We start from the raw sequence: 25760 nt of genomic DNA, 5'->3' as shown, positions 1-25760 counted from the left end.
TCCTGTAAAATAAGGAAGTGGTATAGGACCACAGCTGTGAGGCTGCAATCACATGTTGTTGGGTGTAATAAAAACAGAGTATGTTTGAATGTGACCTTCTAGATGCCCTCTGGTTTCTCTGGGATTAAGTTATTAATTTGGAAGGCAGAGGTATTGCATATCGTGCTGGATACTTTAAGGCAAAGAGGGGCTCTGAAAACCACTGAGTGCTTAGTTAGCCAGGGAGCTGAGAAATTGTATTTCATTGTTAATTTGTCTTCCATGCCAATTTTCACCATTTTTTCTCCCTCGTTTTAGTATCCTCCTAACTTGAAGAGTGTCATCCTTCAAACTCTTATAAGTGTGAAATGATTGAAGGAGAAAGTGAGAAATACAGAGAAAGCTTTACCCTGTCAAACTGTTCTTTGTGCAGTCATCCCAGATTTTTTTTTTTAAAGCAAGAAAAGGCAAGAAGTTCTTCAGTGGTTTGGGATTAACATCGTGAAAATCTTGTCTTGTTTGTTCAAAACTTGGATACATCATTGAGTTACCATATATCAGTACTGGGGTATGTGCTTCTAGCTTGGGGTAAATGTAAGGTAAAATATTTAGTCTTGCATCTCAGTAATGAAAAAGTGAGCCGAGGCAGAGGCACACGTTGTGGTGGGCTAAGAGCAGAACCCTGCCTGTTGTGTGTTCATCAGTGATGTCTTTGTTATGCACTTGAGCCTTTTTTTGCTGGTAATGTGGCTGAGAATACCTTTGTGCAGCAGCACACTGGGGTTACTGCGATGTCACGCATCGCAGAGGTCCTGTCTGCACTGTGCTTGGGATCACCTGGAGTTCAGGGTCAGCAGCTTGAATTTACAGACCAGAGCACTGGTTTGATGGGCTCTCGGAAAAGAGGGGACAGAAGGGCTTTTCTGAGGGTTTGTTATCCCTGTGATATAGGATGCAAGACTTGCCACTGGTATTGGTTGGGTCTAGAAAAACTGACTTATTTTATCTCCTGTCCCAGTGGAGAGCTGATGTGCTGCAGAATGCAGTGGTTTCAGTGGGGAGTGTGTGGTTCGACAACAAAACGTGCAGTCAGCTAGGGTCTTCTGTCCAGAGCTTTCTACAGGAGTGAGATCGATCTCTTGCCAGATTTATTTATTTTATTTTAACTTGGCCATTGACTTCAGTGACTTCTGTCTAGAAGGGCATGTTGTGGTTTGATTTTTGGGCTTGTAGCTTAGTGTCCTCCATCTTCAGGAAAAAAGAAAAGCACAACCCACTTTATATTTGATGCTGCAGCATTTTCTTGCCATCATTTGAGAACAGCCATCGAGACACCAGCACATTAGTGGCTCCATTTCCATTCTTTAAGTGCAGATACAAAACTGGATGACATCCCAGCATTAGCCTCCTAGGCAAAGAACCAAAGTCACTGTTGCTGATTAAGCACTCCTTTCTAGGGATTTTTCAGAGAAGATTCTGCAAACTCAATGAAACTTAAGTACCAGCTCTAGTTACTTGAAAAAGGTAGCTCTTTCCCCTAAATTCTAGGGTTAAATCAGCTTTGTGGTGACTGGATTGGAGGACTGGGCATTAGCCGTGACATTTCCCAATTGCAGCAGTTTATGCGGCTGTCTTGTTTTCAAGGCTGAAGTAGCTGGTGCATTTTTAAATTGCCCTTTGCCAACAGATGGGTCCTAATTTACCTTCTCGTAGCTGAGTGCTGCTCTTTATGAGCAGACCTGGTTTTGCCCACTTCAGTCCATGTCCCAGCACAGGCTGAAGGGGTATTGGGTGATGTTAGTCCTCTGCGATGGCTTGACGCTGTTTTGCTGGGATTTTTTAGCTTTATGTTTGGGTTGCTTAAATATCTTTCAACTCTTGCATTATGTGCATTTTACTGCTTTTTCAAAGTAGTGGATATTCATTAGTGTTTTTTGTAAGGAATTGTGCCTTTTTCCATTGATTATTTTGGAAGAACTTGGTTCTTCTTAGACTGTTTGTAGCCTCTCCAGTTGTATTGAAATGACATGTTACCCCTAAAAGTGACCTAAAAAAAAATTAAATGCTGCTTCTGTTGTTGACTTGACCCAGAAGTGAGATCTGTAAAGGGTGCTGAGAAGGGAAGTTTTAGCAGCCTTAATTCAGTGGTTTATTTCTGTCCATCTTTGGAAGCTGCTCTAAACCCACTGAGAGTACGACAGCATAGGTATCGAGGGTGTATTCCTTCCAAGGTTTATTAACAAATCTTTTCGAAGGCCCTGTGTACTTTCTCTATTGGTTGGAGGGTGAAGCTTTGTAGTGCTGAAGATTGCCCCCCAGAAAACTCTCCAGCAAAACTGGGGAAAACTAGGCTTGATGGTAGGTTAAAATGGGAGAAGGGTTGGGAAGGGTGCTCTGGGCATGGCTGAAGAAGCTTTGAAAAAAGTAAAGTAAAATGCACAAGCTTTTGTCTGTAACATGCAGCAACCCCCCAAATGCTTATTTTTGGTCATAGCTCCAGACAAGGTGTGGTTACCTGGATTCTTCTTATCTCTAGAAACCTTTTCCCAGAAAATTGTACTAAAGACCCCTGTTTTGGGGGGTAGTGGGAAATGGCCTTTTTCCCTTGTGTACATCCATTTTTTTCTTCCATCCTGGTCTTCTGAGACTCTTGAAGAGAGTGTGCTTTGACGCTATTGATTAGGAACTTGGGCACTGTCCTGACAGTAATTGCTAGTTTGACATGGTAATTGTTATTGCATCAGTTTTCTGTGTTCCTTTTTTTTTTGGAAGCAGTGGTGTTTGTTTCTTCTGTACTCCCTTTGTATGGAACTTACTAATTAGATCTTAAGGTTAAGGAGTTGCTGGGTACTTACATCTTCTTTGAAAATCCAGCCCTGGGTACTTAATAGATTTGTTTTGGTGGTACCTGATGAATGGTGGCTCCTCTGACAAGTGTATTGTAGTAGTTCAGTCTTCACTTGCCACCTATAATTCCTTGGAAAAAATAGAGATGAACACAAATGCTTCTCTTGGGCCATGGTAAGATCTGGTGATCTTGGTAAGATCTCGGGACTGAAGCTTGCACATCTTGCTCGTCTGACTATTTGAAATCTCTCAAGATGCGTATTTTTATTGGTAGCTCTTGACTAGAAATGAATGACAACTATCTCCCACCTGTTCTGTTTACAGGAATTAAGGAAAGCATGGGGTCTGCATACTGAAAATAGGGCATTAAAAAGTCTATGAGTCTATTTGTGTGCATTTGAACTTCTCTCAATATGAGTCTCACTTTCTTCTGTGCAGGATGCTGTTATTCCCTACAAGGAAATCCTCCAGATGTATTGGGAGAAAGCAACGAGCTTTGTGAATGCCCAGTGTGATGGACTTGAACCCTGGCAACTGGTTGGGTTGACGTTTTCTTCTACGCTTCTAAGTGTGTGGCTGCATGGCTTCCTCTTCCAGTCTGAGAGTAAGTATTTGAAATGGGGGATTTTCTTATGTTTGGGGGGAAGAGGAGGATGACAGAGTTGTTCTGAAGTAGTGGAGGGGAAGAGAATGAAACAAGGCCAAATGCTTGTTAAAACAGGTCTTCTGCTGTCAACTGATCAATGAAACACCTCCATTCCTTCAGAGGGTGTGGTAGGCCAGCCTGGAATGCGCCTGCGTCTCCTTCCCTTCCTCTTGTCAACTTTTTGCATTTGGCTAAACCATTTATTGGTCGCAACACTCGCTTCTTGCTCAAAACCTGAGGGGGAAATTTGTCTGAGATCTGGGTTCTTGTGAACTTAGTCACTGGTGAAAAGTGTCTGGATAACTCTTGTTCTTGATTGTTTCCTTCCTGCTGGGAGAGGAGACGTGGTTTTGATTTGGTGTTGGAGGCATGTTTTATCCTCAGGATGTTCAAGATAATTGCATGTGGTATTGTTGTGTGGATTTATTTTTTATTTTTTAATTTTTTTCCGGCGCATCTTCCTGTTTTGAGCAGTTTCTGATGTTGGCAGCTCTTCAGTGAGATCCTTTTGATGAACCCGCAGTTTTCTCTGGCTGTGTGTTGGTCAAAGATAACTACCTTGCTGTCAGAGGAGAACATGGTGCTTTGCAGTGCCCACAGGCCTCAGGGTTATGCTCCACTGGCAGTTTGTTAAAAATAGCCTAGTTTTTAACTTCGTGTTTACTTCTGTGCCCCTCTGTTCCTCAACCAGCCTTTTTTTGTATTAAAGATGGGAGTAGCTGAATAGTGGGAACGTCTATGTAAGGAACAGAATGGTATGAAGCTTTTGCTCGGTACAGGGTTATGTTAACTTCTTGGCTAGTATTTGTACTGTTGCACAGTATTTAATTTAAAGTATTGGCTAACTGCTATAAGATCTGATTAGATTGTCTGAATTTTTTAGGAGTTTGCAAGTCTTTTCTCACTGTGGAAGATGTTAATGAAGCAGTGTTCACACTGAAATGTGCAATAGGAATGTTATTGTCAGAGTGGTAATGAGTGTTAATGTTTGGCACAGTGCTACAGAATATGCCAAACTGCAACTAGTGTCCTTCTGTAGCTTTTCAAAATATACATGAAGTGAAATATATATGAAGTGGCAGGGGAAAATGTAGATAAAATTGCAAAGTCCTAAAATGGTTGATTGTTAAAGTTTGTTTAGTTATTTCTTGGGGTAAATGTTCTGTAGCTGCTAGTGCTCAACTGAAATGCCTGTAGGACTCAAGGCATTTTTGGTGGCTATAAAGCATCTGTGTCATCCTGTTTTCATTCCTGCCTTTAGAGCTACCCTGGGAATTTTCCAGTGTTTGTCATCAGTGGCTTCTCTCACTTCAGTATTTGGCTGTGGTGGACTTTCTGCTCTTCCCTCTGTCCGTCCCCTTCCCCTGAGTCACCTTCCGTTGCATCACGCATTTCCTATATCGAATGCCCAGAAACCAGGCGAATCCCTGTCACGTTAGGGCTGAACTACTATTTCCTCCTTTGGTCTAGGAGCCTGTTTCACGTTGCTGAGTGTTTTCATGTTACAGTACTATTCTGGTTTGAAGAAGCAGAAAATTTCAAAATTTCAAAAGTTTTCCCTTTTTGCTGGAGACCTTGCCTTTAGCAAAACTTAAAGTCCCTCTCCTGTAAAATTCCACATGTGGGTGCAAATTCCTATGTAAGAAAATGAGTCGAATTAATGGATCCGATAGATGGCTGCTGTTCTGGAAGACGGATGTTTCTGTAGTGTGGTCCACTTATGCACCTTGCTCTTTGATACGCTCATCTGTCTCACCATGTCCCCTTGGTTACTGTGTTGTTTTAGCCTGGATAAGAAATACTGAGCCTGTATTGCGGGCTGTATTGGAAGCATTGTGCTGAGAGTCCCTTTTTCTTATTTCTTGACTCATCTTAGGTGAATTCCTGACTTTTTTGTCTTTCAGGTTTAACATCCCGAACTAAAAAACAGTTCTTTAAACTACTGAGAAAAATGCCGTTTGTTGGGGCTATAGTAAGTATTTGAACAACTTTTCTTAATATTACCCCGGGTCCTTGTTTCAGCCTGCATAGCTCATTCTCCGAGACCTCACAGTTCTGTGCACCTTGCTGTCACATTACTGTGATCATAATGATCCAAGGATATAGATCTGGAAGGTCTTTTGCTGCCACTTGGTTTAATGAAAGTTACAATTTCTATCTAGTCATCTTGTCATAGTATCACTCTCATAAAATGAGAGTGCCACCTTTTTTGTTATTTTTAACCAAGAGTTAATAAGCGCAGTTACAGAATTTTCCAGTAACATTTTCTTGTTAGATTTTAGGAAAATAATTTTATTTATGGAAGAAGGGGACAGGATTGAACTTGAGTTGTTCTTTTAAAACAATGTCTTAAGCAAGTGTGAGATAGCCAGGGGTATGTTGTGCAACATGTAAAGATTTTTTTAATCAGATGACTGGCCATGATTAGTTTAGAGCTCAGATACCTATTAGCAATAGTTAGCATTATATAGCACAAAGATACCAGAAGTTTGTGTAATCATTAAAATGAGACAAGCTTTAGTGTTTGGGAGATGGTGGGGTTTTTTTGAAAAAAAAAAAACCAAACTTGAAACTACAAATGCCAGCATGTTTTAGCGTGCTAATGACTTCATGATAGAGAAATGCACATCTTGATTTGTTTCACCTAGCAAATGATGGTATCGCACTTGATGATTGCCCTTCTTTCTGCTTGATGTTTTGGCAGATTTACACGTTGATTTGGGGGTGTCATGTATGTAATTGGCAGTTCTATCAAATGACAGTAGCAAAGAGGAACTTTTTGCCGTGGACTTGGAAGTGGTTCTCAACTTTCTCCCCCAGTCCTCTGGAAAGGACTAGCATCCCCGCTTTGTGTCATGTTAAGTGCCCCAGCTTTCACCTTCTGGCTGAAGTAGCCCTTGATCAGATGAATTAATGACTTCTGCTTGTATTTTTTGTCTGCCTGTTAGAAAAGAATACCTTCTGGGCCCCTTGTATACAATCCTTGTTTTGTCCAGACTTATCTCCTCAGGGCTAGTGCTGTTAAGCTCTCCCATGCAGGAGGATTCCTGGTGTGTCCTATCTGTGTACTCTTTCTGCTCTTTGGTAGGCTGATATCTGATAATAACCTCCAAGTTATTATCAGATATTGCTTACAGGAGGCCTTGACTTTGAGACATTCCAATGTCCAGAAGTCTTTAAAGCTGATGATATCCCGAAACCTGTGTTGCCTGGAAGAAGTCTCTACTTTGGAATGTGTTGTGAGAAGCAGTCTCAGGTGTGGATGGGAAGAAAGAAGTCTCCTAACTCTGTCTGTAGTGGAGATTTCTTCATTGTTTCTCTCTGTTTTCACAAGTTTCTAAACTGTGTATGTGGTGGCAGAGGAGACGAGGTACAAAATAGAATGCATCTGAAGACTTCCACAAATTAAAAGCTGTGACTTAAAGGGTTTGGTGGATAAAAATGCAGTATTTTTGCCTTGAACTTTGTTTTCTCAAGCATTAAGGAAGGGGCAAAGCTTCCACTGCTCATTGGTACCCAGTAAAGAACATACTCTGAACGTGGTGGTGGTGCCGGTGCTGTTAAATGCAATGTGGCCGAGCAGTGGCCCAAGTGCTGCTCTGCAATCACCCATAGTGGTTACTCGGCACAGTTCTGGGCTGTGCCAGCTACCATTCCCATAGGCAATTCCCAGTGTGGTTTAGAGACTACTGCATGCCAGTTCACCATTCCAGGCAGCTTGTTTTTGGAGGGAGAGGCTGGTAGGAAGGAAGAGTTGAACTGTGTGGCTGTGAACTCTGCTTTGCTTTTTGGTCCTAGAGCTGAAACAGTTCTTATCTGTTCTGTTCAATAATATGGATGTAGGTAGTGAGTTCAGTCTTGCATGTGCTTATATTTAAAATATGACTAGTGCCATTGTTGATAGGTTTTTCCTTTCTTTTTAGATTCAAAAGAAGATTGATGAAGCCTTGAATGATGTCACTTCCAGTTTATCCTTCCTGAAAGATGAAAAAGATTATATCAAAGCGCTGCCGGAACAAGGCATGAGCCAGCCTGAAGTACTAGAGAAGATGAAAGAGTACAGCTCAAAAGGTATGAATGTGAGTCTGTACTGCAGCAGAGGTGGGTCTGTTTCATAGACCTAAAATTAGACTTACTGTCTTAAATGAGATCTAATGACTCCTGCTCATGGCTTAATCTTAAATATTTCTTCCGTGATGTTCTTTGCTTGCAAATTTTTGTCTTTTTTTCCTGCTGGAAGTGGCTAAGATCAATATTTGTGACTTCTAATACTGTATTTGGGTATTTACAGTGAAATTCCATTCCTTCCACAAGAGTTCTAAAGGAAGAAATGATTTGAATGCATTTTTGATTACATTTCTGAGCAGTTGCCTTGATGCTCAACTTTTACCAGAAATGTGTTTTCTGTGAGACCCCATGGAATACACATAATAACCCCTCCTCCCCCGACAACTTCCAAGCAGGATTTTGAGGGAATTTCCAAGACTCTGTCTCTTAATTGAAGTCATAAAGGTTTGCATATTGAAAATGCCATTTAAGAAAGGCAAAGTCATGATGATGTCCTCCTGGCTTCAGTTCATGTAAGCAGTGTCTGAAACTTAATTTGAGTTGCCTCACTCTTGTAAATATCTCCACCCTGGTTCATGTACCTATTACTTGTAATGAGCAAATTTTGTGTGGCTTCCTGTCCAGAGCAGAAGATGTGACTGCCCTGCTCCTTGAATTTTCTGCTAGAAAAGTGCATCTCTTCCAAATTGACTGCAAAACTGTTTCGTTCTCAATTATCCTATAACAACTTCCTTCTTTTCTACTTTTATGCATTGCTTATGTAACTTCTGCCTATGTTTTCCCTCAAATGATTATTTCCTTCCTTCACCAGATTCTTTCCTTTTTTTCTTTTCCTATGGCCTCCTTCATCCCACGCGTGTGCACTCCCCTTTGCAAGTTGTTTGGAAATGAGGGTTGGATTGTGACTATGTTTGCCTTTTATGTGCTTGTGAAGCTGATGCCGTTGAGTTTTATGAAGGAGGCTAACAGTTAGGGAGCAAATAACCAAACAAATGGAAATACACTGCTGGGATGTTGGGAGGCAGAAAGTTACTCGATTAAGTACCATCGCGTTGGGCAGTGGGTGAAATGCTTTTCAACAGGCTGTGCTGCTGATGCTGCTCTATCCACCTGCTCTCCGTTGTTAAAGCTTCAGCAGCATATTGTTTTAGGTAAAGTTTGAGGCATCTGGCACTGTAGGTTTTTAGCAATACATGCTTGGCCTTTCCATCTCTTCTCAGCTTACAGTGGTGATGGGTACTCTTTGAAAGTGGCTTTAACTTTAGCCACTCTAGAGTTCAGTTGGTTAGACAGTGGTTTGGGGAGACTGAGTGGGGATTAAGTGGATTACATATTAATATAACTGCTTGCTGCAGCTAGATGTTGCTTATGTGCTGACTCTAGTCATCATTTACTTGCAGTTTGTGAAGTTCATGGGATACACAATGCCAAAGGCTTAGTGTCACGCACAGCTATCTCTGGCACAAAAATCATTCTTGTTCCTCATCGGTGAGATCTCAAAAGATGAATCCTCATCTGCAGAACTGGTGGGAGGACTTCTCTGTGTGCTTTTATGTGCTTTCTGAGAATGTGTTTGCAAGCAGTGTGCTCTTCCTTTTCTTTCAGGAGATGTCCGTTGGCAGGATGGGAAAGTCTCTGGGACTGTGTACAGTGGTGAAGAGAAACTCACCCATCTGCTAGTGAAGGTAAAGTGCAAGCAGTCTGACTTTGCATCTTTGCAGATATCCTTAGCATCTTCAGGGTGACTTAAAAACCCCTCAATGCTGTTCCAGCATCTTTCAGAATAAATAGGGAAGATCTGCAACTAAGACTGCTCAGCTACAAAGACAGAGCCTAGGGTGAATATAGGTGGAAGGGGAATTATTAGCAAAGGATTTGAGCAGTGTAAAGTTGGCCAAGTGATTGTCCCTGCAAAAATACTGTGTAGAGATAACTAGGATCCAGTTGGATGAGATGTTGTTATTTTGACTAAGGAAGTAAGAAGCTGGTTACAAGTGAGCTGGAAACTGGCACTAACCTTCTAACTCATGGAATGGTAGAAGGCCTAAAATTGCTGTAGATCGGCTTCAGCAAGCCCCCTGACAGATGTGCTGTTGCAGGCTGGAGTGAAAGCATCCTTGGCTGTCCTGTTTCTGGGAGGCTGTGGGACTTTGGGCTGGAACAGCTTCACAGAGCAAAACTGAATTCCTTTTGGTTTAAGCAAAAAAGTTCATAAAATGTTTTTTGGCAGTCCAAATCTTATGACAATGGAGCATTGGCATGGTTCAGTGGTGTCTTTGTTAGGTCTGTTTACCTACTCAGGAACTTTCTCTTTGAGAAGGTTGGAAAATAACCTAACAAGCCCTAAGGTCTGTTTTCAAATATATCTACTTCAAGAGGTCTTATGCTAGGAAGGGAAGTCGAGCCTTCTTGCTGCTGGGAACAGCTTTTGTAACAGCTGTAAAGAGCTGTTTGGTAGTTGCTATTAGTGTTTTCTTCTGCTCGTTGACATTTTGTTTGCCACTTCTGGGGAAACATAAAGCTCAGAGCAGCCTTTCTAGAGAGACCTCAGCTTGGACTGAGTGGTGTGGAAACATTCCCTCTGGTTGTGCTGATTATTCGCTGGTTTTTCTGCTGTATTTCTTTTAACATCCCTGCAGTTATGTTTTGATCTCGACTGCAGGAGGTCATAACTGGCCTGTTCCGGCCTTATCCTGTGAGCCTGCGGTTGCAGAACGAGCATGAAATACTGGTTTCCACAGCCATTTTTGTTGCGGTGTGGGTGGGCACTTGTGCTTTTCTAGCTGCTTCAGAATTCCTTTACTATTAAACTTGAAAACTAGTTCTGCAAAGTAAGTTTTTTGGTCTGCTTTGTGTAAAGCAATCATAGGGTGCATATTGTGTTCTTTTTTTAAAAATAGCTAAACGATTAAACCTGTATTTACAACAAGAAATATTGCAATGTTATAGAATTACTCCAGAGGCCAGAATGCCCTAGAAAAACAAAAGAGGTTTTTCCTGTACCCCCCCTCAGCTGTAGCTTCCCAGCTTGTGGTGTTTACTTGCAGCTGGAGTTAAGTCCAAGGAGATCTGCAGTTTTGTTAGAGCTAAATGCAGCTGATTTGCTTATACAGTGTGGTTGGTGAATTCCCAAATCTGCACTAATAATTAATTCAGTGCTTCATCTGCAAGGCTAACTTTCTGTCTTTGTTTTCTGAAGGTGTATGAAGAATTTGCCTGGAGTAATCCTCTCCATCCAGATATATTCCCTGGTTTGAGGAAGATGGAAGCGGAAGTAGTGAGGGTTGCCTGCACACTCTTCAATGGGGGCCCCAGCTCTTGTGGTGCTGTAAGTAGCCTGTCTTCAAGTGTCCCATGAACTTTGTGGGTATTTCTGACTTTGCTTTAAGTGTAAATGCACTTTCTGCTCTGCAGCTGAGGCTGAGGTCAAGCTCATTCTGGTACGTGCCATGCCAACACAGCTGTACAGAAGATGGTTGCTAATCGCTCTTCTTGGCGAAACTTTGAGAGACAGTTTAACACAGGGAAGTAGTCCTTTAGACAAGACTGTTTACTTCATCTCTCTTTCTCCCTCTTAAATGATACAGGCTTGATGGCAGTTGGAAAAGAGAACCAGTGTAACGTAGACCGGCTGAGTGTCAGTGGGGGATGGTGAACAGAGTAGTGTCACTTTGAGTAGCTTCCCTCAGTTTTAATCTCTCAACTGAAAATCTGTGAGCCTGCCAGAATGCTAAGATTGAGGACAAGGCTGGCTGGCTGGTCACCAACAAGCAGCTTGAAGTATTGGTGATCAAGCAGGCATGGCACGTATTGTCATCTGTCCAGCTGGAAAGCTCTCTTTCCAGGCTTATATGGCCTTCCAGTGTGCTAGAGTGGAAATCAGTTTTAAATCTTTGATAGAACTCTGAGCAAGAGTCCAGGTGTGTGTCCTTAAATTGTTGATTTCAAAATCGGTCCAAGAGCAAAAGTTGTGGACTTGCATGGTTGAATTATTTTTATAAAAATGAGCCAATTTTTTATGCTACTTTCTCTTGCTTTACCTTTTTGGTAAGGATCCTGTATTCCTTAGGCCAGATTCTCTCCCTGTTTACATGGTGTGTGGGACAGTGAGGTCTTCCCTCCTGGCATGGTGGTCAGGTGCAGCTGTGATACAAACAGGCTGCTTAACTTGCAAAGAAGTAGTTCCATTTGTGAGAAGAATCCAGATGAGATTTTTCAGAGGCTGGGTGTGAGGGGATTGCTGTCTGCAGATACGCTAGGAGAAGGCCAGCAGCAGCTGAGGATGAATATGGGAAGGCAGTGTTGACACAAGAGTTTATGGGGTGAACTGGCCTTGAATGGGCTTAATCTGACAGTTGGAGGCTTGGTTGTGGTAAGGAGGTAAGTACTGGAGTAGCCTTATAGTAGCAGATGTAGTTGGGACCAAACTCCAACTGGACTGAAGGTGAAACTTGACTATGCAGTGTCTAGGAGTAGATGATGTGATTGCTTTTGCTAGAAGGAGGTTGCATGCTGTGATTGACTTCTCAGGACTGTATTCCTTGTGCCAGCTTCAAGTTTAGAGAAGGGATGTACCTCTCTGCGTATAAAAAGCATTTAACCTCCCCTTATCTCCTTCCTGGTTTGCAGTGCTGAGAACACTGCTGACATTATCCCTGGAGTGGGGAAGAGGCTGGGTCTAAAGCTGTTGAAACTCCTCTTTATCAAGAGTTGAGATGTCAATTGATACAACAGTCAGATAGCTCTGACTCTTATCGTATGCTTGGAGAACTTTGCTTGCTGAAGCCTGCCGTGTGTTCGGTTTTTGTTACGTAAAGCACGTGTTGTAAAAGTGTCAACCTTGTCCCTGTGTGCTCTTTCACTGAAGTGTAAAAATAGAATTGCCTAAGAGGAGAGGTTCAGAACAGGTAAAGAAACTGCTCAAAACCAATCAGTGATCACTGCTGATGTGAGATCTTCACAGGTGCTCTCTGGGGAATCCTGCTTTTCCCTGTGCTCCTTTCTCCTTCCCCTCCTTTCTAAGGATTGTGCTGCAAAGCCGCAGCTGAGATTCAAGCAAAGCAAATGGGGAAGCATGCAACCTGCTGTGGAGTTACGTTCTAGTTGGTTGAACAGTCAAATTTGCAGGGTGAGAGGGAGGGTTGAAAAGTTGATTGGCCGGAAACAGAAGATTAATTGCATCCCTGTAATTATCTTGTCTAAACGAGTCTCTCCAGTGGACTTTTTGTCTTCCTCCCACATTGCCTGACCTGAGTGAAGTGTCCAGAGTTGCTAATCATTAGTGGAGACGTGGGTGGATATGTGGAGGGCACATGCTCTTTAAGTAGTTGGGCTCAAAGACTTCTCTTATTTTCCTCTTCCCAAAACAGACTAACATTTCAGAATTATTTCTGGAGGCTTGGGCAGTTACAAAGCCATTTAAAAAGAGCATTCTTTCAAACTGGTGCTATGCTTTCTGTCTCTGGAAGGTCCTGCTGTAGCTGGGTGCTCAGGCTGCTGCAGTTATGCTTCAGTAACTGGTGAGGCTGCAAAACAGAGGTGGCTCAACCAGGGAGGGTGCAATGCTGCGAGTTATCTTTAAATTGATCTGTTCAGGAGGTGCTTTTCCTGCTGCGAAGGCTTCTGCTTTACTCGATTCAACTTTTGCAGCGTTGAAAACTAAAACAAATGCTTTTTTTCTTCTGAATTTCCTCACTGCCATTTCTGAGTGAGAAGTTAGAAGGACTAACCCGATTTAAGCAGCTGGGACTGCTTGTGCAATTTTGTTGGTGCCTGGTGATGGTCCCTGAAGGCAGATGGAGTCTGGTGTTTCTGAAGACTGTATCTCTGTCTATGCTGTGTGTGTGTGGGGGAAACAACAAAAAACCATAAAGTTTCTGTGTCTGCTTCTCAGTGAGGCAATTACACTTCCTTTGTGTCCTGATTTCCATGACACGTTGTAGGACGGCACTTTATGGGGCTAATACTCAGCTGCTCAGTCTGGGAAAAGCTTAGTGACACATTTGTGCTGTTCCCAGGGCTTTCAGCAGCCTTGGGATTGCTGCGCGGTCCTGCCCTGTGTCATGCGGACATCTTCCTAAGCAGGATATCTGGTGAGCAGTCCCCTGCTTCCTCTTTGAAGGTTTTTGTGTCTTATTATGAAACATGTCTATTTTTGGATTTCTGAATGTTAAATCAGATGAGCAGCTCGTGTTATTTACAGGAGTTGCCTTTATTTGAGACATGGGGGCTATAATTCTCCTTAGTTTAAACACGGGCATAAAACTACCACCAATACCCTTGGTGGGAGGGGTTGTGCAGGCATGCCTTTTGCCTTAAATTGCACTGAGTTGTTTCACGTTTTTAAGCAGTTTTTAAAAGTAATCATTTTCAGTGGATGGATGCTTCCTATTTCTCACTAATTACTACTTTTGTTCTTTTAATCATGTTACACAAGAGCAAAGAGACAGGAATTGGTGATTTTTGGCTCGCAGGGGATTCTAATCATGTTCTTGCAATGATTTGGAAGGACTAATTAAGCTTAGCACATAGAGGAGATTATTGGGGAGTTTGTTCTTGTCTGATGTGTGCATGTGTTCCTGTTCACAAGGTGCTTTGTTTTGCAGTGCTGGCGCTGTGGATTTCCCCTCTAATTTGGGGAGAAATAGCCACTTTTATGCAAGCCTCATTGATTTCGCCCCCCGTAGTTGTTTGAACTTTAAAAAGCAAGGGCAGCTTTGAAGTGCAGGGGAAGATTGCGTGGGGGAGTGTGCGTGGTATTTGATGTCAATCTTGCTATGACTTCTTTGCACTTTCTGCAGTTGAGGAGTGGAGAGAGGAGCCAAAATCAGTAGATGCAAACCTAAGCCTCCTGTAGAAACCATCTTGTCTCTTCCTCCCAAATTCTGGGGCTTCCAAACTTTGTAGTGTTGGCTGCACATTTGAAGTAGGACTTTAACAGTGAAATTTGAGTGATGTCCCGGGAGGGGGGGAGGGCGAGCTTAAACTCTGCAGATCTGTCAAGTTTTATCTGTAGTGACGAGCGGGTCACCTTGAGAATGACAAGTAGTGTCATTTACAACCTGCAGGTTTTCAGGGATTTTATGTGAGTCTTGCACTACGTTATGACCATGCGGTCGGTTATGGTGTATTTTTCCTCTAATGCTACCTTAGAAATAAATTATAGTTTCCTTTCTTATTCATGGACTAGTTCAGCTCAGTGAAACTTTTGGTCAACTTTGTCTCCAGAGTCTGAATGGATGTGTTTCCTAAGGTGAAAATGCAAGCAAAACTTTATAGAGACCACGAACCAAAGTGGTTCTTATGTCTGACAGTTTGACAGTGACATGCAAGTGGCATGGCCAAAGAAATCCTGGGACAGGGACCGTACCTCTTATTGCTGTTCTAATGATTTGGAGGGAGGGAGCAATGGAAGGGATATAACTGAGTTTAGAAAGCAGGAGGGATACTTTTCCCTGTGCTATCTCTTCTCCTTTCCCATTTGGAAAATAATAAATCAAGAACAAAAAAAAGTCTCTGCTTGCCTTTTTCCACATGCTTTGCCTGGCTTTTGAAGATAGTGCAGGGCTGGAAAACTGCTTAAAACAATGCCACTTTCCAGCCCCTTTTCCCCATGGCATCGCTTGAGCCTGTGGACTTTCATTTAAAGGAGAGGAAAAAATACTTGTGTGAGCCATTGATGGGTGCTGAATCACTGTGTGTTGGCCAGCTGCCGGGGTGCCGCGGGCGGTGGGGAAGTTGTATCCTGTGACAGTGATTCAGTCCCTGGCTATATAGCAGAACAAGTTCGCTGTTGATAGCTAAGCTGACAAAGCCTCCCGTAAAGGAGCAGACTCCCTCTGGAGGTATTAACTGCGTGGACCAAAAGGGTTTTTGCCCTTGTAGCTCTGCCACGCTAAAGGTGCTGCTGTAGATCAAGCTGCTCTGGCACATCTCCATGGTGGAGACTCGTGTTGGTACTGATTTGCTGACTGTGGGCCAATTTCGGAAGCTGATCTGGCTGAAATTCAGCTTTTTGGGTGGGTTTTCAGCTGCCTGTACAAGCTTTCTCTTTGGTTATCTGCATGCCAGTCTTTGTGCCTGGGAGGAGGATCTGTCCTGGATGCTGTTCCTTAACACTTTTCAGCAGTTGGTCAGATGCAGGTTGACTCTGACCTCCCAAAAACTGTGTGGCTCAGCATTTCCATGGGGGTGATAAGCCAGACTTTGAAGAAGGGTTTGTCATCTAGAAGGGCAAGATGTTGGTGGAAGGATCCTTCCTTTGGTGGAAGGATTGAAGTGGAAATTGGACTGTCCAGAGGCTGCTCTTTGAAGAGCAGATAATCTACATGAGAGTAGGGACAACTCAACAAGGAGGAGGCCTGGTGGCACAAAGTGTCTGGCGTTCAGTAAGGTGAACCCCAAGATCCCCAAATCATGCCTAGCAAAGTTTTCACAACCATTGCAATAATGTAAGCAATGTTGTAAGCAGTGTTACAAGTGTGCAGTAATCCCGCTCCTCTCCTCTCCCCCAGCAGTAAGAAGGCAATCCGTGTTGTACCAGCTGGTTTTTCCCAAAGGTAATAGCTGACAACTTCCCAGATCTTTTCATAAGAAGGGTTGAGAAGTGAATGATGCAGCCTATAAAATGCTTAGGACATTGTGTTCCTGCTGCCATTTATTTGCTTCACAATAAATGCAATGATGTCTTCATCCAGTGTGAGGCTCTGTTAGGGTTTATCTGTGACAGCTGTTGCTTTTAAACTACCAAAAAAGCAGAAGTTGTCTGTGGTGTGACAGTCACTTCCCCACTGCCTGTGGTGGCAGCTGCTGTAGCTTGGATCATGTTAGGAACAAATGTGGCAGGCTGTTTTATATGCCTGTGGACTTTGTTCCTTATCTCTGTACTTAATGTGTAGTCATTGTCACGCAGTCACATTTCTTTGCATTTTCAGGGTTTGCAGCTATGTCAGCTGGGGAAAAACCAAAGGAAAACCCAAGATTAGCAAATGTCATGAGGCAGGCAAATGTGTTTGCATGCTTTTTATGTTTATTTTTTGGGGGGAAGAGGTTAAGAGGGGAAGTTGCAGTTGGTTCAGCGGATCTGGGAATCAAAATCAGTCTTGCATAAGTGCTCTAAGTAGCTTTTGATTCCTCTTTCACCTGTGCTTCTGTATACCTGTCCCAGGTACCAGCTATCCTCAAGTTACAGGTCACCCAGCATAGCAGTCAGTCCTGCAGGCTGCTTGAAAAAGCAACCTCACTTTTTACTAGGCTAATTTTACTTTGAAAGGTTTGTGCCCACATACTTTTTTTTTTGTCCCCTGCATGTCAGAACTCATACAGGCTGGCCAACAAGAGACAGTCCTCCCATTCGTGGAGCTTCTTCCTTTACAGAGTTTCATTATTTATTTGCAACAGCTCTTGAGTTCTGGCATGCAGTAGTAAACTTCAACGAACCGCTTGTGTGTGTCCCTTCCTCTCTTCCACCTCCTGATGCAAACCCTCTTGTTTTCCTGTGGTCAGGGTAAAGAGGGCAGGGTTGTGTGGATACCAAGGGACTTACTGGGGAGCGTAATGCAGAAATTCCTCCTGGTGTAAAATTTTTTGGGGTCTTTAAGGACTTACAGGCTCTGGCCTGGTGTTGACTAGTCCTAAGCTGGTGTCTGCAGATAGAAGCTGGGAGAGGGCTCTGCGCTTTGCAGTGCTGCAGGTTTTGGGAAGGTTTTGTAGCTCAGGAGCAGTGCCAACCCTGAGCTGGCTTTGTGCCTCAGCGTGGCACTGCTCCAGACCTAATAAACCCTGCTGGACTTCAGTTAACTTAATAGAGAATCAAGTTTGTTTCCGTATACGTGGCATAATTAATCTGTAATCCAGACAAACAATCCCCGAGTAATCAGGAGCTTAGTATGTACTAGTAGTTTCATGAGGTGCGGTCATGTTTGCCAACTAGCGACTGTGCGGTATAGTCCCCTTGTATCAGGCTTTCGAGTTGGATATTTTTTGTTACTTCTTTTTCCCTTCCTCTTTAAATGTTCGAAGTCATAAAAGTAATTTAAAGTAATGAAATATTCAAATATTTAAACTTATTTAAATGTGTGTTTTCAAGCTGAATGTCAAGAGAGCTACCTTGAGCTGTTCAGTGGCTTCTGCTGCCCTTGAAAACCTGAGCTGGTCCTGTGCATCTCTTGCCTCTGAAACATTTCTGGGCCGAGATGCTGTGGCAGTATCCCTTTGTTGCTTTTCACTTTTGTAACATCCATGTAAGCAGTTGTTTTTCTTGTTTGCTGCTTTTCTTCACAACAGATGACATCTGGGGGGACTGAGAGCATTCTGATGGCCTGCAAGGCGTACCGGGACCTGGCTTATGAGAGTGGCATCAAACAACCAGAAATGTGAGCAATACCTCCGCAGCTTGGTTTTTGCTTTGGGAGCTTGCGGGATTTATTGTTCCTGTGAGTGGAGGTGGCTGTTAGACCCCAATCATTCCTTCATTTCATAGCTCATTACCACCTCCTCCATATTCATCTGTGTTAGAAGGAGAGAAACTGGGGTCGAGAGTAAGTGCTGCAAAAAGCACAGGAACCTTTAAGCAGCCTGGGAGGCATAAATGTTGCTGGGGGCTGTGGTAGCTATGCTGTGCAAATGTATTTTGGCAATACCTGTGTGCTACTCTAGACAGAGCGTGCTCATTTCTGCTTTAGGCCCCTCCTGAGCAGAGATTTTCAGGCCCTTTGAAGCGTTTAAGGGGTTTGATTTATTAAGACCAAAAAGGGTTTAGCCTGAAAACTCTGTGACTAAAGTTGGGGCTGGTTGGAGCTGAAATGAGAACTTGTGCTAATCATTACACTGCTAATAGAGGATTTCTCTAATGTGCTGCTTTTTTCTAGGTGGTGCATCAAAAATGTTTCTCTGGTTAATTGCTTACGGGGGGAAACATATCGAGATGAAACACTGGTGTTCATCTTCTGCTGAATTCCTGTGGCTCTTTTCTTCCCTCTGTAACATTTTTTCATGCTATTAAAGGTCCTGGTAAAGATATGATGCCTCAGAAAACAAGGTTAATTAAGGCTGCTCAACCACTGCCACTGGAGGTGGGAGACAGCAAATACTATGTTAATTTGGTGTGTTTATGTTGCTCCTTCCCTCTTGTATTGTCATATACCCCTTTCAGGAAGTGTAGCTGGTTGGAGACAGTACAATATTGCCTGATATGACAAGAAAGTAACTTTCTTGGGACCTCTGGTTGCTGGTTCAGAAGACCATGCAGTGAAATAGAATTAATTTGATGGGTTTTCTCTGGGTTATTCAAGATTGAGTGTCCTTTACTTTAGTTCAGAACAGCACATGGCCTCTTGTCTGTTCCAGAGAGCATTTTCCCCAAGTCCGTTGTTTTTTTTTCAGCCTGTATGATTTTTGGCTAGTTGAAACATGCAGCTGGCCTGTTTGTGACCCGTCTGTCAAACAAATATCTACAATTTGAATTTTTTTTCTTTCCCCTTCTATTCATGGTAAGGCTTAGGTGCTGCCTGAGTTGACATATGCAATCTGTTACTTTTCTAGGTTGGTCCCGGTGAGTGCTCATGCAGCGTTTGACAAGGCAGCACACTACTTCGGGCTGAAGTTGATTCACATACCGTTGACAAAGGCCATGGAAGTGGATGTTCAGGTATCGCTTTAGGCAGGGCAGCGCAATTTCTGTGGGAAATAAGCATTGCACAGCAAATAGCGAGAAATCCACCTATCCAGATAGGAAGTCAGTGGATGGAGAGGGATGAATGCTTCCTGGAAATAAGGAAAAATAGCAGGAGTAAGTGCCTGTCATTGCAGATAAGGTTTTGTTTGAAATAACTGGATGTAAACCATCCCTTTGTCCTGTGTGATTCATTGAAAATCAAATAATCTATGTATTTCAGAAGTAGCCCGAGATTTCAGATGAGGGTGAACGAAAGTGTTCTAGTATTTCCAAGTGGATGAATTAAATGACTCAGTTGATGTCTGCAGATGCTTGTAGCTTGTTGCTTTGCTTTCTATAGGCTTTTATATGTTTGCTTTTAAGACCAGGTGCTGCATGTTTTCACTTTTAATCTTTTTTGGCAGGGTGGCACTTGGTAAATGGAATGTGAGCATCTTCTCTCTTTAAATCTTCAGGCAATGAGGAGAGCTATCTCGAAGAACACAGCCATGCTGGTCTGTTCTGCTCCCCAGTTTCCACACGGAATTATGGACCCGATTGAAGAGGTGGCAGAGGTAGGGTGTGCCCCTGGGACTTCTGGGTGCTGTAGCAATAAAACCAGTGTGTGTCTCTGTACAATAAGAGCAGAGGGGTTCTGGGATGCCAACTAGTGAATCCGGTGGGAGGACCAGACTGGTTGGGCAGCTATTACTGTCCTCACATCTGGTGTTAACCAACAGCAGTGTATGCAGGACACAGTTTGAAAGTGAGGAGGAGTAGGGGACTGGTTTTTGGCACTGTGTAACTGCTTTGAGACAGTGAGCTTTAAATACCAGAAGTTACCTCTGGGCATTGTCGTAATGCTGTTTGTGGGGCTGGATTTTGGACTTGAGCTGGCGCATGCGCCATGTCGTAGCAAGGCAAAGCGGCAAGCCTTTTGCACACGCTTTGTCTCTGAACTCTTGGGTCTGTGCCATAAACTTCTGCTGTAGCTAAAGGTATATATTGTGTATGTGACTTAGCTCAGCTGCACCCACTGCAAGACCAATCAGAAGGGCTCATTCTTTGATACCCAAGAGGAAATAAGAGCAAAATAGTCCACCTTGTAGAAAGGCTTTGATTTAGGGCCTACTGGTTGTAGCAAACTTGGTGCAAAAGTCAGAGGAATGTGTGGAAGGAGTGGGAGTCAAAAGGCTGGGATCTTATTTTGCAAACATGCCTCTTGATTTTTCACTCCATGCTCTAGTTACTTATTTTGTATGTAACCAGCCAGGGTCTCTGCCCTTCTTTTCATTTGGATCATGCCCTTACACTTTATTGCGGACACTCCTTTCAGACCAAGTTGTCACATCTCTTTGGCAAATATAGCAAACTGCCAAAATGCAATGTTGCTTTTCCTCTTGTGGGCAATCTTCAAATATGTGGAAGGCAGGAGAAGGCATCCCACAGGTAGCCAGCCCTTCCAGTTCTCTTAGCCTCAATGGCTTGAGAGGGTAGCATGATGCTCCAAAAGGGTCACAGAATCATTGAGGTTGGAAAAGACCTTTAAGATCATCAAGTCTCAGCCATCAACCCAACACCACCGTGCCCACTAAACCATGTCCCCAAGTGCCACATCTACACGTTTTTTGAACACCTCCAGTGATGGTGACTCCACCCCCTCCCTGGGCAGCCTGTTCCGCTGCTTGACCACTCTCTCCATAAAGAAACTGTTTCCTAATCTCCAGCCTGAACCTCCCCTGGCACAACTTGAGGCCGTTTCCTATTGTCCTATCGCTTGGTTACTTGGGAGAAGAGACCAACCCCCACCTCACCACAACCCCCTTTCAGATAGCTGTAGAGAGCGATAAGGTCTCCCCTCAGCCTCCTCTTCTCCAGACTGAACACCCGCAGTTCCCTCAGCCACTTCATGTAAGACTTGTGCTCCAGCCCCCTCACCAGCTTTGTTGCCTGTTCTTTGGACACGCTTGAGCACCTCAGTGTCCTTGGGTCCAGGAGGCATTTAATTGTGAAATGCAGAGTACCTTTTGGTGACTGGAGTTTGCGTGCCCTGACCACGTAGTTTTCTTACCTGATTGCATGTTACTCACCAGAATCTCTTGTTCACACACAGCTTGCGGTGAAGTACAAAATCCCCTTTCACGTTGACGCCTGCCTGGGTGGTTTTCTCATTGCTTTCATGGACAAAGCAGGATTCCCTCTAAAGCGTCCATTTGACTTCCGTGTAAAAGGTGTGACCAGCATTTCTGCTGATACCCACAAGGTAAGGAGGAAGGGAGAAAAGTCTTCCTGTGCTTTCATACCTGGGGAGCAATTCCCAATGCCATCCATGTCTTCAGACACTTCCGCTCTGCTATGTGGAGGAGTGCTGAAGCATAGGGGAAAGCACTGCCCTATGCAGATGCTTGTGCAATGCGCCAAAGTATGGGCAAGCGGGACCTTTGACTATGTGCCATCAGTGCTTGAATGTGTTCCTGTGCCCTCCTGCTGCTTTTTAATGCTTTCTGTGCCCCTTGCAGTATGGCTACGCTCCCAAGGGCTCCTCAGTGGTGTTGTACAGCGACAAGAAGTACAGGAGCTACCAGTTCTTTATAGCACCTGACTGGCAAGGAGGCATATATGCTTCCCCCTCCATGGCAGGCTCCAGGCCTGGTGGAATCATAGCTGCGTGCTGGGCCACCCTGATGCACATAGGGGAATCGGGCTATGTTGAGGCTACGAAGAGGATCATTAAAACAGCTCGTTTCCTCGAATCGGAGTACGTGCATGCCCTAGTGTTTTGTTCATGCTCTTTAACCCTGTTCTGAACTCCTTCTCTCAAACTACTTTTGTTTCTCTTGCAATGTTGTGTGGTGTTTTTTTCTTTCCTCTGGAGAAGCTATAGCATGTTACCTGCAGGGTGGGGATCCCTCGGGAAGTTATGGGAGAAAATCTTTGTTTATGCCCAAGTTGCTGCCCCGTGCCAGACAGCTGCGAGGCACAGAGAGGAGGGGTGCAGGCGTCTTTATTTAGCTGACTTTGCTTTGAGAGTTTCTTCTGCTTCAGCCATGGCTATGGGGGGAATATGGAAGGACTTAAGATGATGAAAGAAGGGTTACGCTCTTGTTGGGGTGCTTGTGTTATGTGAGCTGAGAAGCTGATCTTCTCTGCTACTCTGTCTTCCTTTGCCTCTCTGTCCTTCCTCTTTTCCATTTCTTCCTGAGTGTACTTGACTTCAGGGCCACTAATGACTTGAATTGTCTTGCAAGTCCCAATGACCTGGGCTGGTTGCATGATTTTTTTGCTAGGAATGTGCTGTGTCATCTGTTCCCTTCTGTAGTTTTTCCTTTAAGGCTCCAGATAGATGGACAGAATGTCTGGCCCCTGTAATCCTGATCAGTCACTTCTTTTTGTTTACTTTTCAAGGTTGAGAAAAATTGACAGCATCTTCATTTTTGGGAAACCTGAGGTGTCTGTCCTCTCCATCGGTTCAGACACTTTTGACATTTATCGATTATCTAATTGCTTAGCGGCAAAAGGATGGAACTTAAATGTCCTACAGTTCCCATCAAGGTGAGTTTGTGGAGGCTGGTGGAGCAATGTGTGTAGCCAGGGTATGCAAGATGGTTGTCTTCAGGCCACGTAGCTCTCTGGATTTGCTGACTGGTGGTGTCTGTATCTGATAAATTGTATGTAGACTTTTCCTCTGCAGAGAAGGAATTACTTTTGTAATTGCTGATATATTGCAGTTACAGCAGTGAGGATGAGGCAATAGTAATTTTAATGAGCCTGACAGAGGACCTGTCTGAGGCTCTCCCTTTCTATTTGCCTCTGTCTGATACAAGCAGAAAAATACAAATAGGCAGGGCTTTATCTCATGTTAGCTAACTGAGGGTTTGTAGACTTATTTATTTTCAGTATCTTCCTGCTGCCCACTGAAGATGAAGGTAATTGAAAGAACAGGGAAGAGCTGTTCATTTTTGGTGATCTTTCCAGCCTGGTGGAAAGATCATTTATTTTAGAATGTTTGTCAGAGTTTTCTTGGGTGAGTAGTTGTTGTTTTTCTGTGGGTAAAAGGGGCAAGCGCTCTCAGATGTAGCTGCACTGAAACAATTTTGGACTTGCAGTTAGCATGAAGTGAAGCCTAGAGAGCTTGAAGTGATACCTTAGAGGTGTAAGTAGCCCCATTCCTTCTGGTGCATGCTAACTTCCATGCTGTGGGTGGCTGACGGCTTATCTAAGCTGGAGAGGAATGGGGGGGCGGAAATGATGGCAAGGATCACCGTGCTTGTGGGCAGCTGCATTTTTCTCACCAGAGGTACCTGGAATGAGGCGAGAAAATTATAGGCATTTAATCATGTATGGCGAAGTTGGGAAGGAAGGAGGAGTTGCCATTTTGCAGAGAACTAGCTGAACTCTTCAACCAAACAGCTTGGTTCTAGCAAGTATTTTGCAGGGATTACCTTTAATTGGAATTGGGTGGATAGTGTTGTCCTGTTATACTGCTGAAATGCTGTTTTAAGGAGATACACGGTTGTCACTGGCCAGGAAAGGTCTAAACTGCTGTTGGTTGCTGAGAAAATGTGGAGATGTACATACTTGACATGGTTAATCTCTCCCCTCTCCCCTGCCTGCCCAGCATTCATCTCTGCATTACGCAGTTGCACACGAAGTCTGGTGTTGCTGAACAGTTCCTGAAAGATGTCAAAGACAGCATTGAAGAGATCATGAAAGACCTCAGTGCCAAGACCACAGGCATGGTAAGGAGGCCAGCATGTAGTGCGTGTGTGTTTGGGGTGAGCGTGTTTCTCTGATGGCTTTAACAATCCTATGTAACGACCTCCTCTTCTCTGCTTAGGGAGCCATCTATGGAATGGCCCAGTCCGTCCCAGACAGGAGCTTGGTAGCGGAGATATCTCAGGCATACTTGGACGGCCTCTACAGCACGGATGTTCCTTGCAGTGAAAAGCACATGAACGGCTCTCCTGGCCACCACTGACTGTAGCACAACAATTGGTGCCTTGACAACTAGTGCTGGGGTGGCTCTAAAAGTTTCCTAGGGGAAGAGATTGCAGTAAGCCTTCGTTCCTACAATTGCAGGGTCTGATGGTGGCTTGATCTTGAAAACTTCCTTCCCCATCTTAGTCTGTTCTGAAATCGGCATTATTTTCATGCCCAACTTTAGTTTTAGGGCTTTTCTTCCCTTCCTCCTGCCTATTTTATGATGACTATTGATGGTGAATTGAATGTCCATTCCACAACTCCAAATTCCTCAGGTATTCTATGTGTTACTTCATTCCTTGCTGTTTCTTCTCCTCAGACCTGGTATTCAGCCTGTATCCAGCCAAGTGTTAGACTTGAGTTCTCATGTTGTGTTCCGAAGCTTCAATCTTCCCAGGAGTTGAAGGTAGAAAATAAATTGAATATTTTGTTTTCTTTTGAGTATTCCTCCAAGCTACTGCATTTAACAGGCTGTGCTGGAAGCCTTTTATCTATGTAATGCAGAGCTGATAAATTGGCGAAGGAAAGATGGTCATGTACTCCTCAAAATCCCCTCTGGAGATCTCGGTGAGATCAGTATCTGCTGGGGGGAGTGAAAAAAAAAGCCCAACACAAAATCCTTTTCTGGAATCTCTTGGTTTGAATAACAGCAGAAATAAGAGACCAAGAGGGTGATAGAGGGAGAGGAACTGGATGGTACTGAAAATCCTAGGTACGTAGTAACTGTTTTGCTTCCCTGCCTCTTCTAGAAGACATGCATTTACCACCTAGAGTGCTTGTTGTACCTTGCACAATTCTGGAGGGATGTGCAAACCAGTGATTTCACTGTTTGTAACTTGAAGGTTTTGCACTATCTCGCAATGCTGTAGTAGAGTCAGTCAGGCCCTGGCGTGTGTCATGGCTGGGGACTTCATGTGCAAACGGACGGCACCAAAGCTGACCTTTTTTTACCATGATCTTTTAGTATAAAAAGGCGACTTTTGTAATAGTAGTAAATCTCTGCTCTCTGCACTGATTCTTTTAAGGCACATTCTCAAAAGGGCATTCACCATTGTGCCTTGATGCTTCTCTGGCCTTTTTTTGGGGGATGCCAGGGAGGGTTTGAGGGTTCAGCTGTTGACTGCAGTGTTTGCGGTCATTTCCTTATGGTACTATACTGAAAGAAACCCCTCAAAGGCAGACTGGCCTCAAAGTACACTTGCCTATGAGGTAGGATAGTAGTTGTATTGAGCCAGGTCCCTTCACAGTATTATGAAGATGCCGGTGTAGCTCTGAGAGGTAGGTGATAGGATGCAGCAAGTTGGAGGTATTCAAGCCGTGGGCATAGAGCTCACCCCTCCTATTTTTCTCTGCTGTTTTTATGGGTGAGAGAGTTTCCCCAGTGCGACTTGTGAGGCAGTTGTGGCCTTAAGGACAAGCTAGAATCTCTTGAGTTATAAAACGGCGGCAGAGTCACTCCTGCAGGGCTTTCCCATGTGTTTCCTCTCAGCTTTTTGCAAGCCACTGAGAGTTTCCTGGGCAGAGTTCAACACGTGGCACAAAGGCTTCTCCCAAGTTTGCACAGTCTTGTGCAGGGCATCTGAAGGC

At 43.8% G+C, this 25760-nt stretch overlaps 1 protein-coding gene across 1 annotated transcript; it reads left to right on the top strand.

Annotated features, from left to right (window-relative positions):
- Positions 1-3271: 3271 nt before the first annotated feature.
- On the top strand, positions 3272-24667 carry SGPL1 (sphingosine-1-phosphate lyase 1). Its single transcript, XM_010292607.1, has 13 exons — positions 3272-3430; positions 5377-5444; positions 7396-7543; positions 9146-9225; positions 10740-10868; positions 17825-17913; positions 19082-19187; positions 19670-19768; positions 21307-21456; positions 21713-21951; positions 22599-22745; positions 23812-23932; positions 24031-24667. The coding sequence occupies exons 1-13, from the start codon at positions 3298-3300 to the stop codon at positions 24169-24171; spliced, it is 1650 nt and encodes a 549-aa protein (XP_010290909.1). The 5' UTR covers positions 3272-3297; the 3' UTR covers positions 24172-24667.
- Positions 24668-25760: the final 1093 nt, after the last annotated feature.

Source organism: Phaethon lepturus, unplaced genomic scaffold (assembly GCF_000687285.1).
Source record: "Phaethon lepturus isolate BGI_N335 unplaced genomic scaffold, ASM68728v1 scaffold11748, whole genome shotgun sequence".
Classification (NCBI taxonomy): Eukaryota; Metazoa; Chordata; class Aves; order Phaethontiformes; family Phaethontidae; genus Phaethon; species Phaethon lepturus.
Note: the sequence above shows the minus strand (reverse complement) of the source record. Positions and strands in the feature narration are given on the sequence as shown.

Coding starts and splice junctions, on each gene's coding strand:
- SGPL1 (XM_010292607.1), top strand. CDS start 3,298: ATGTATTGGGAGAAAGCAACGAGCTTTGTGAATGCCCAGTGTGATGGA. Junction 3,431..5,376: donor CTTCCTCTTCCAGTCTGAGA/GTAAGTATTTGA, acceptor TTTGTCTTTCAG/GTTTAACATCCCGAACTAAA. Junction 9,226..10,739: donor TCACCCATCTGCTAGTGAAG/GTAAAGTGCAAG, acceptor TGTTTTCTGAAG/GTGTATGAAGAATTTGCCTG.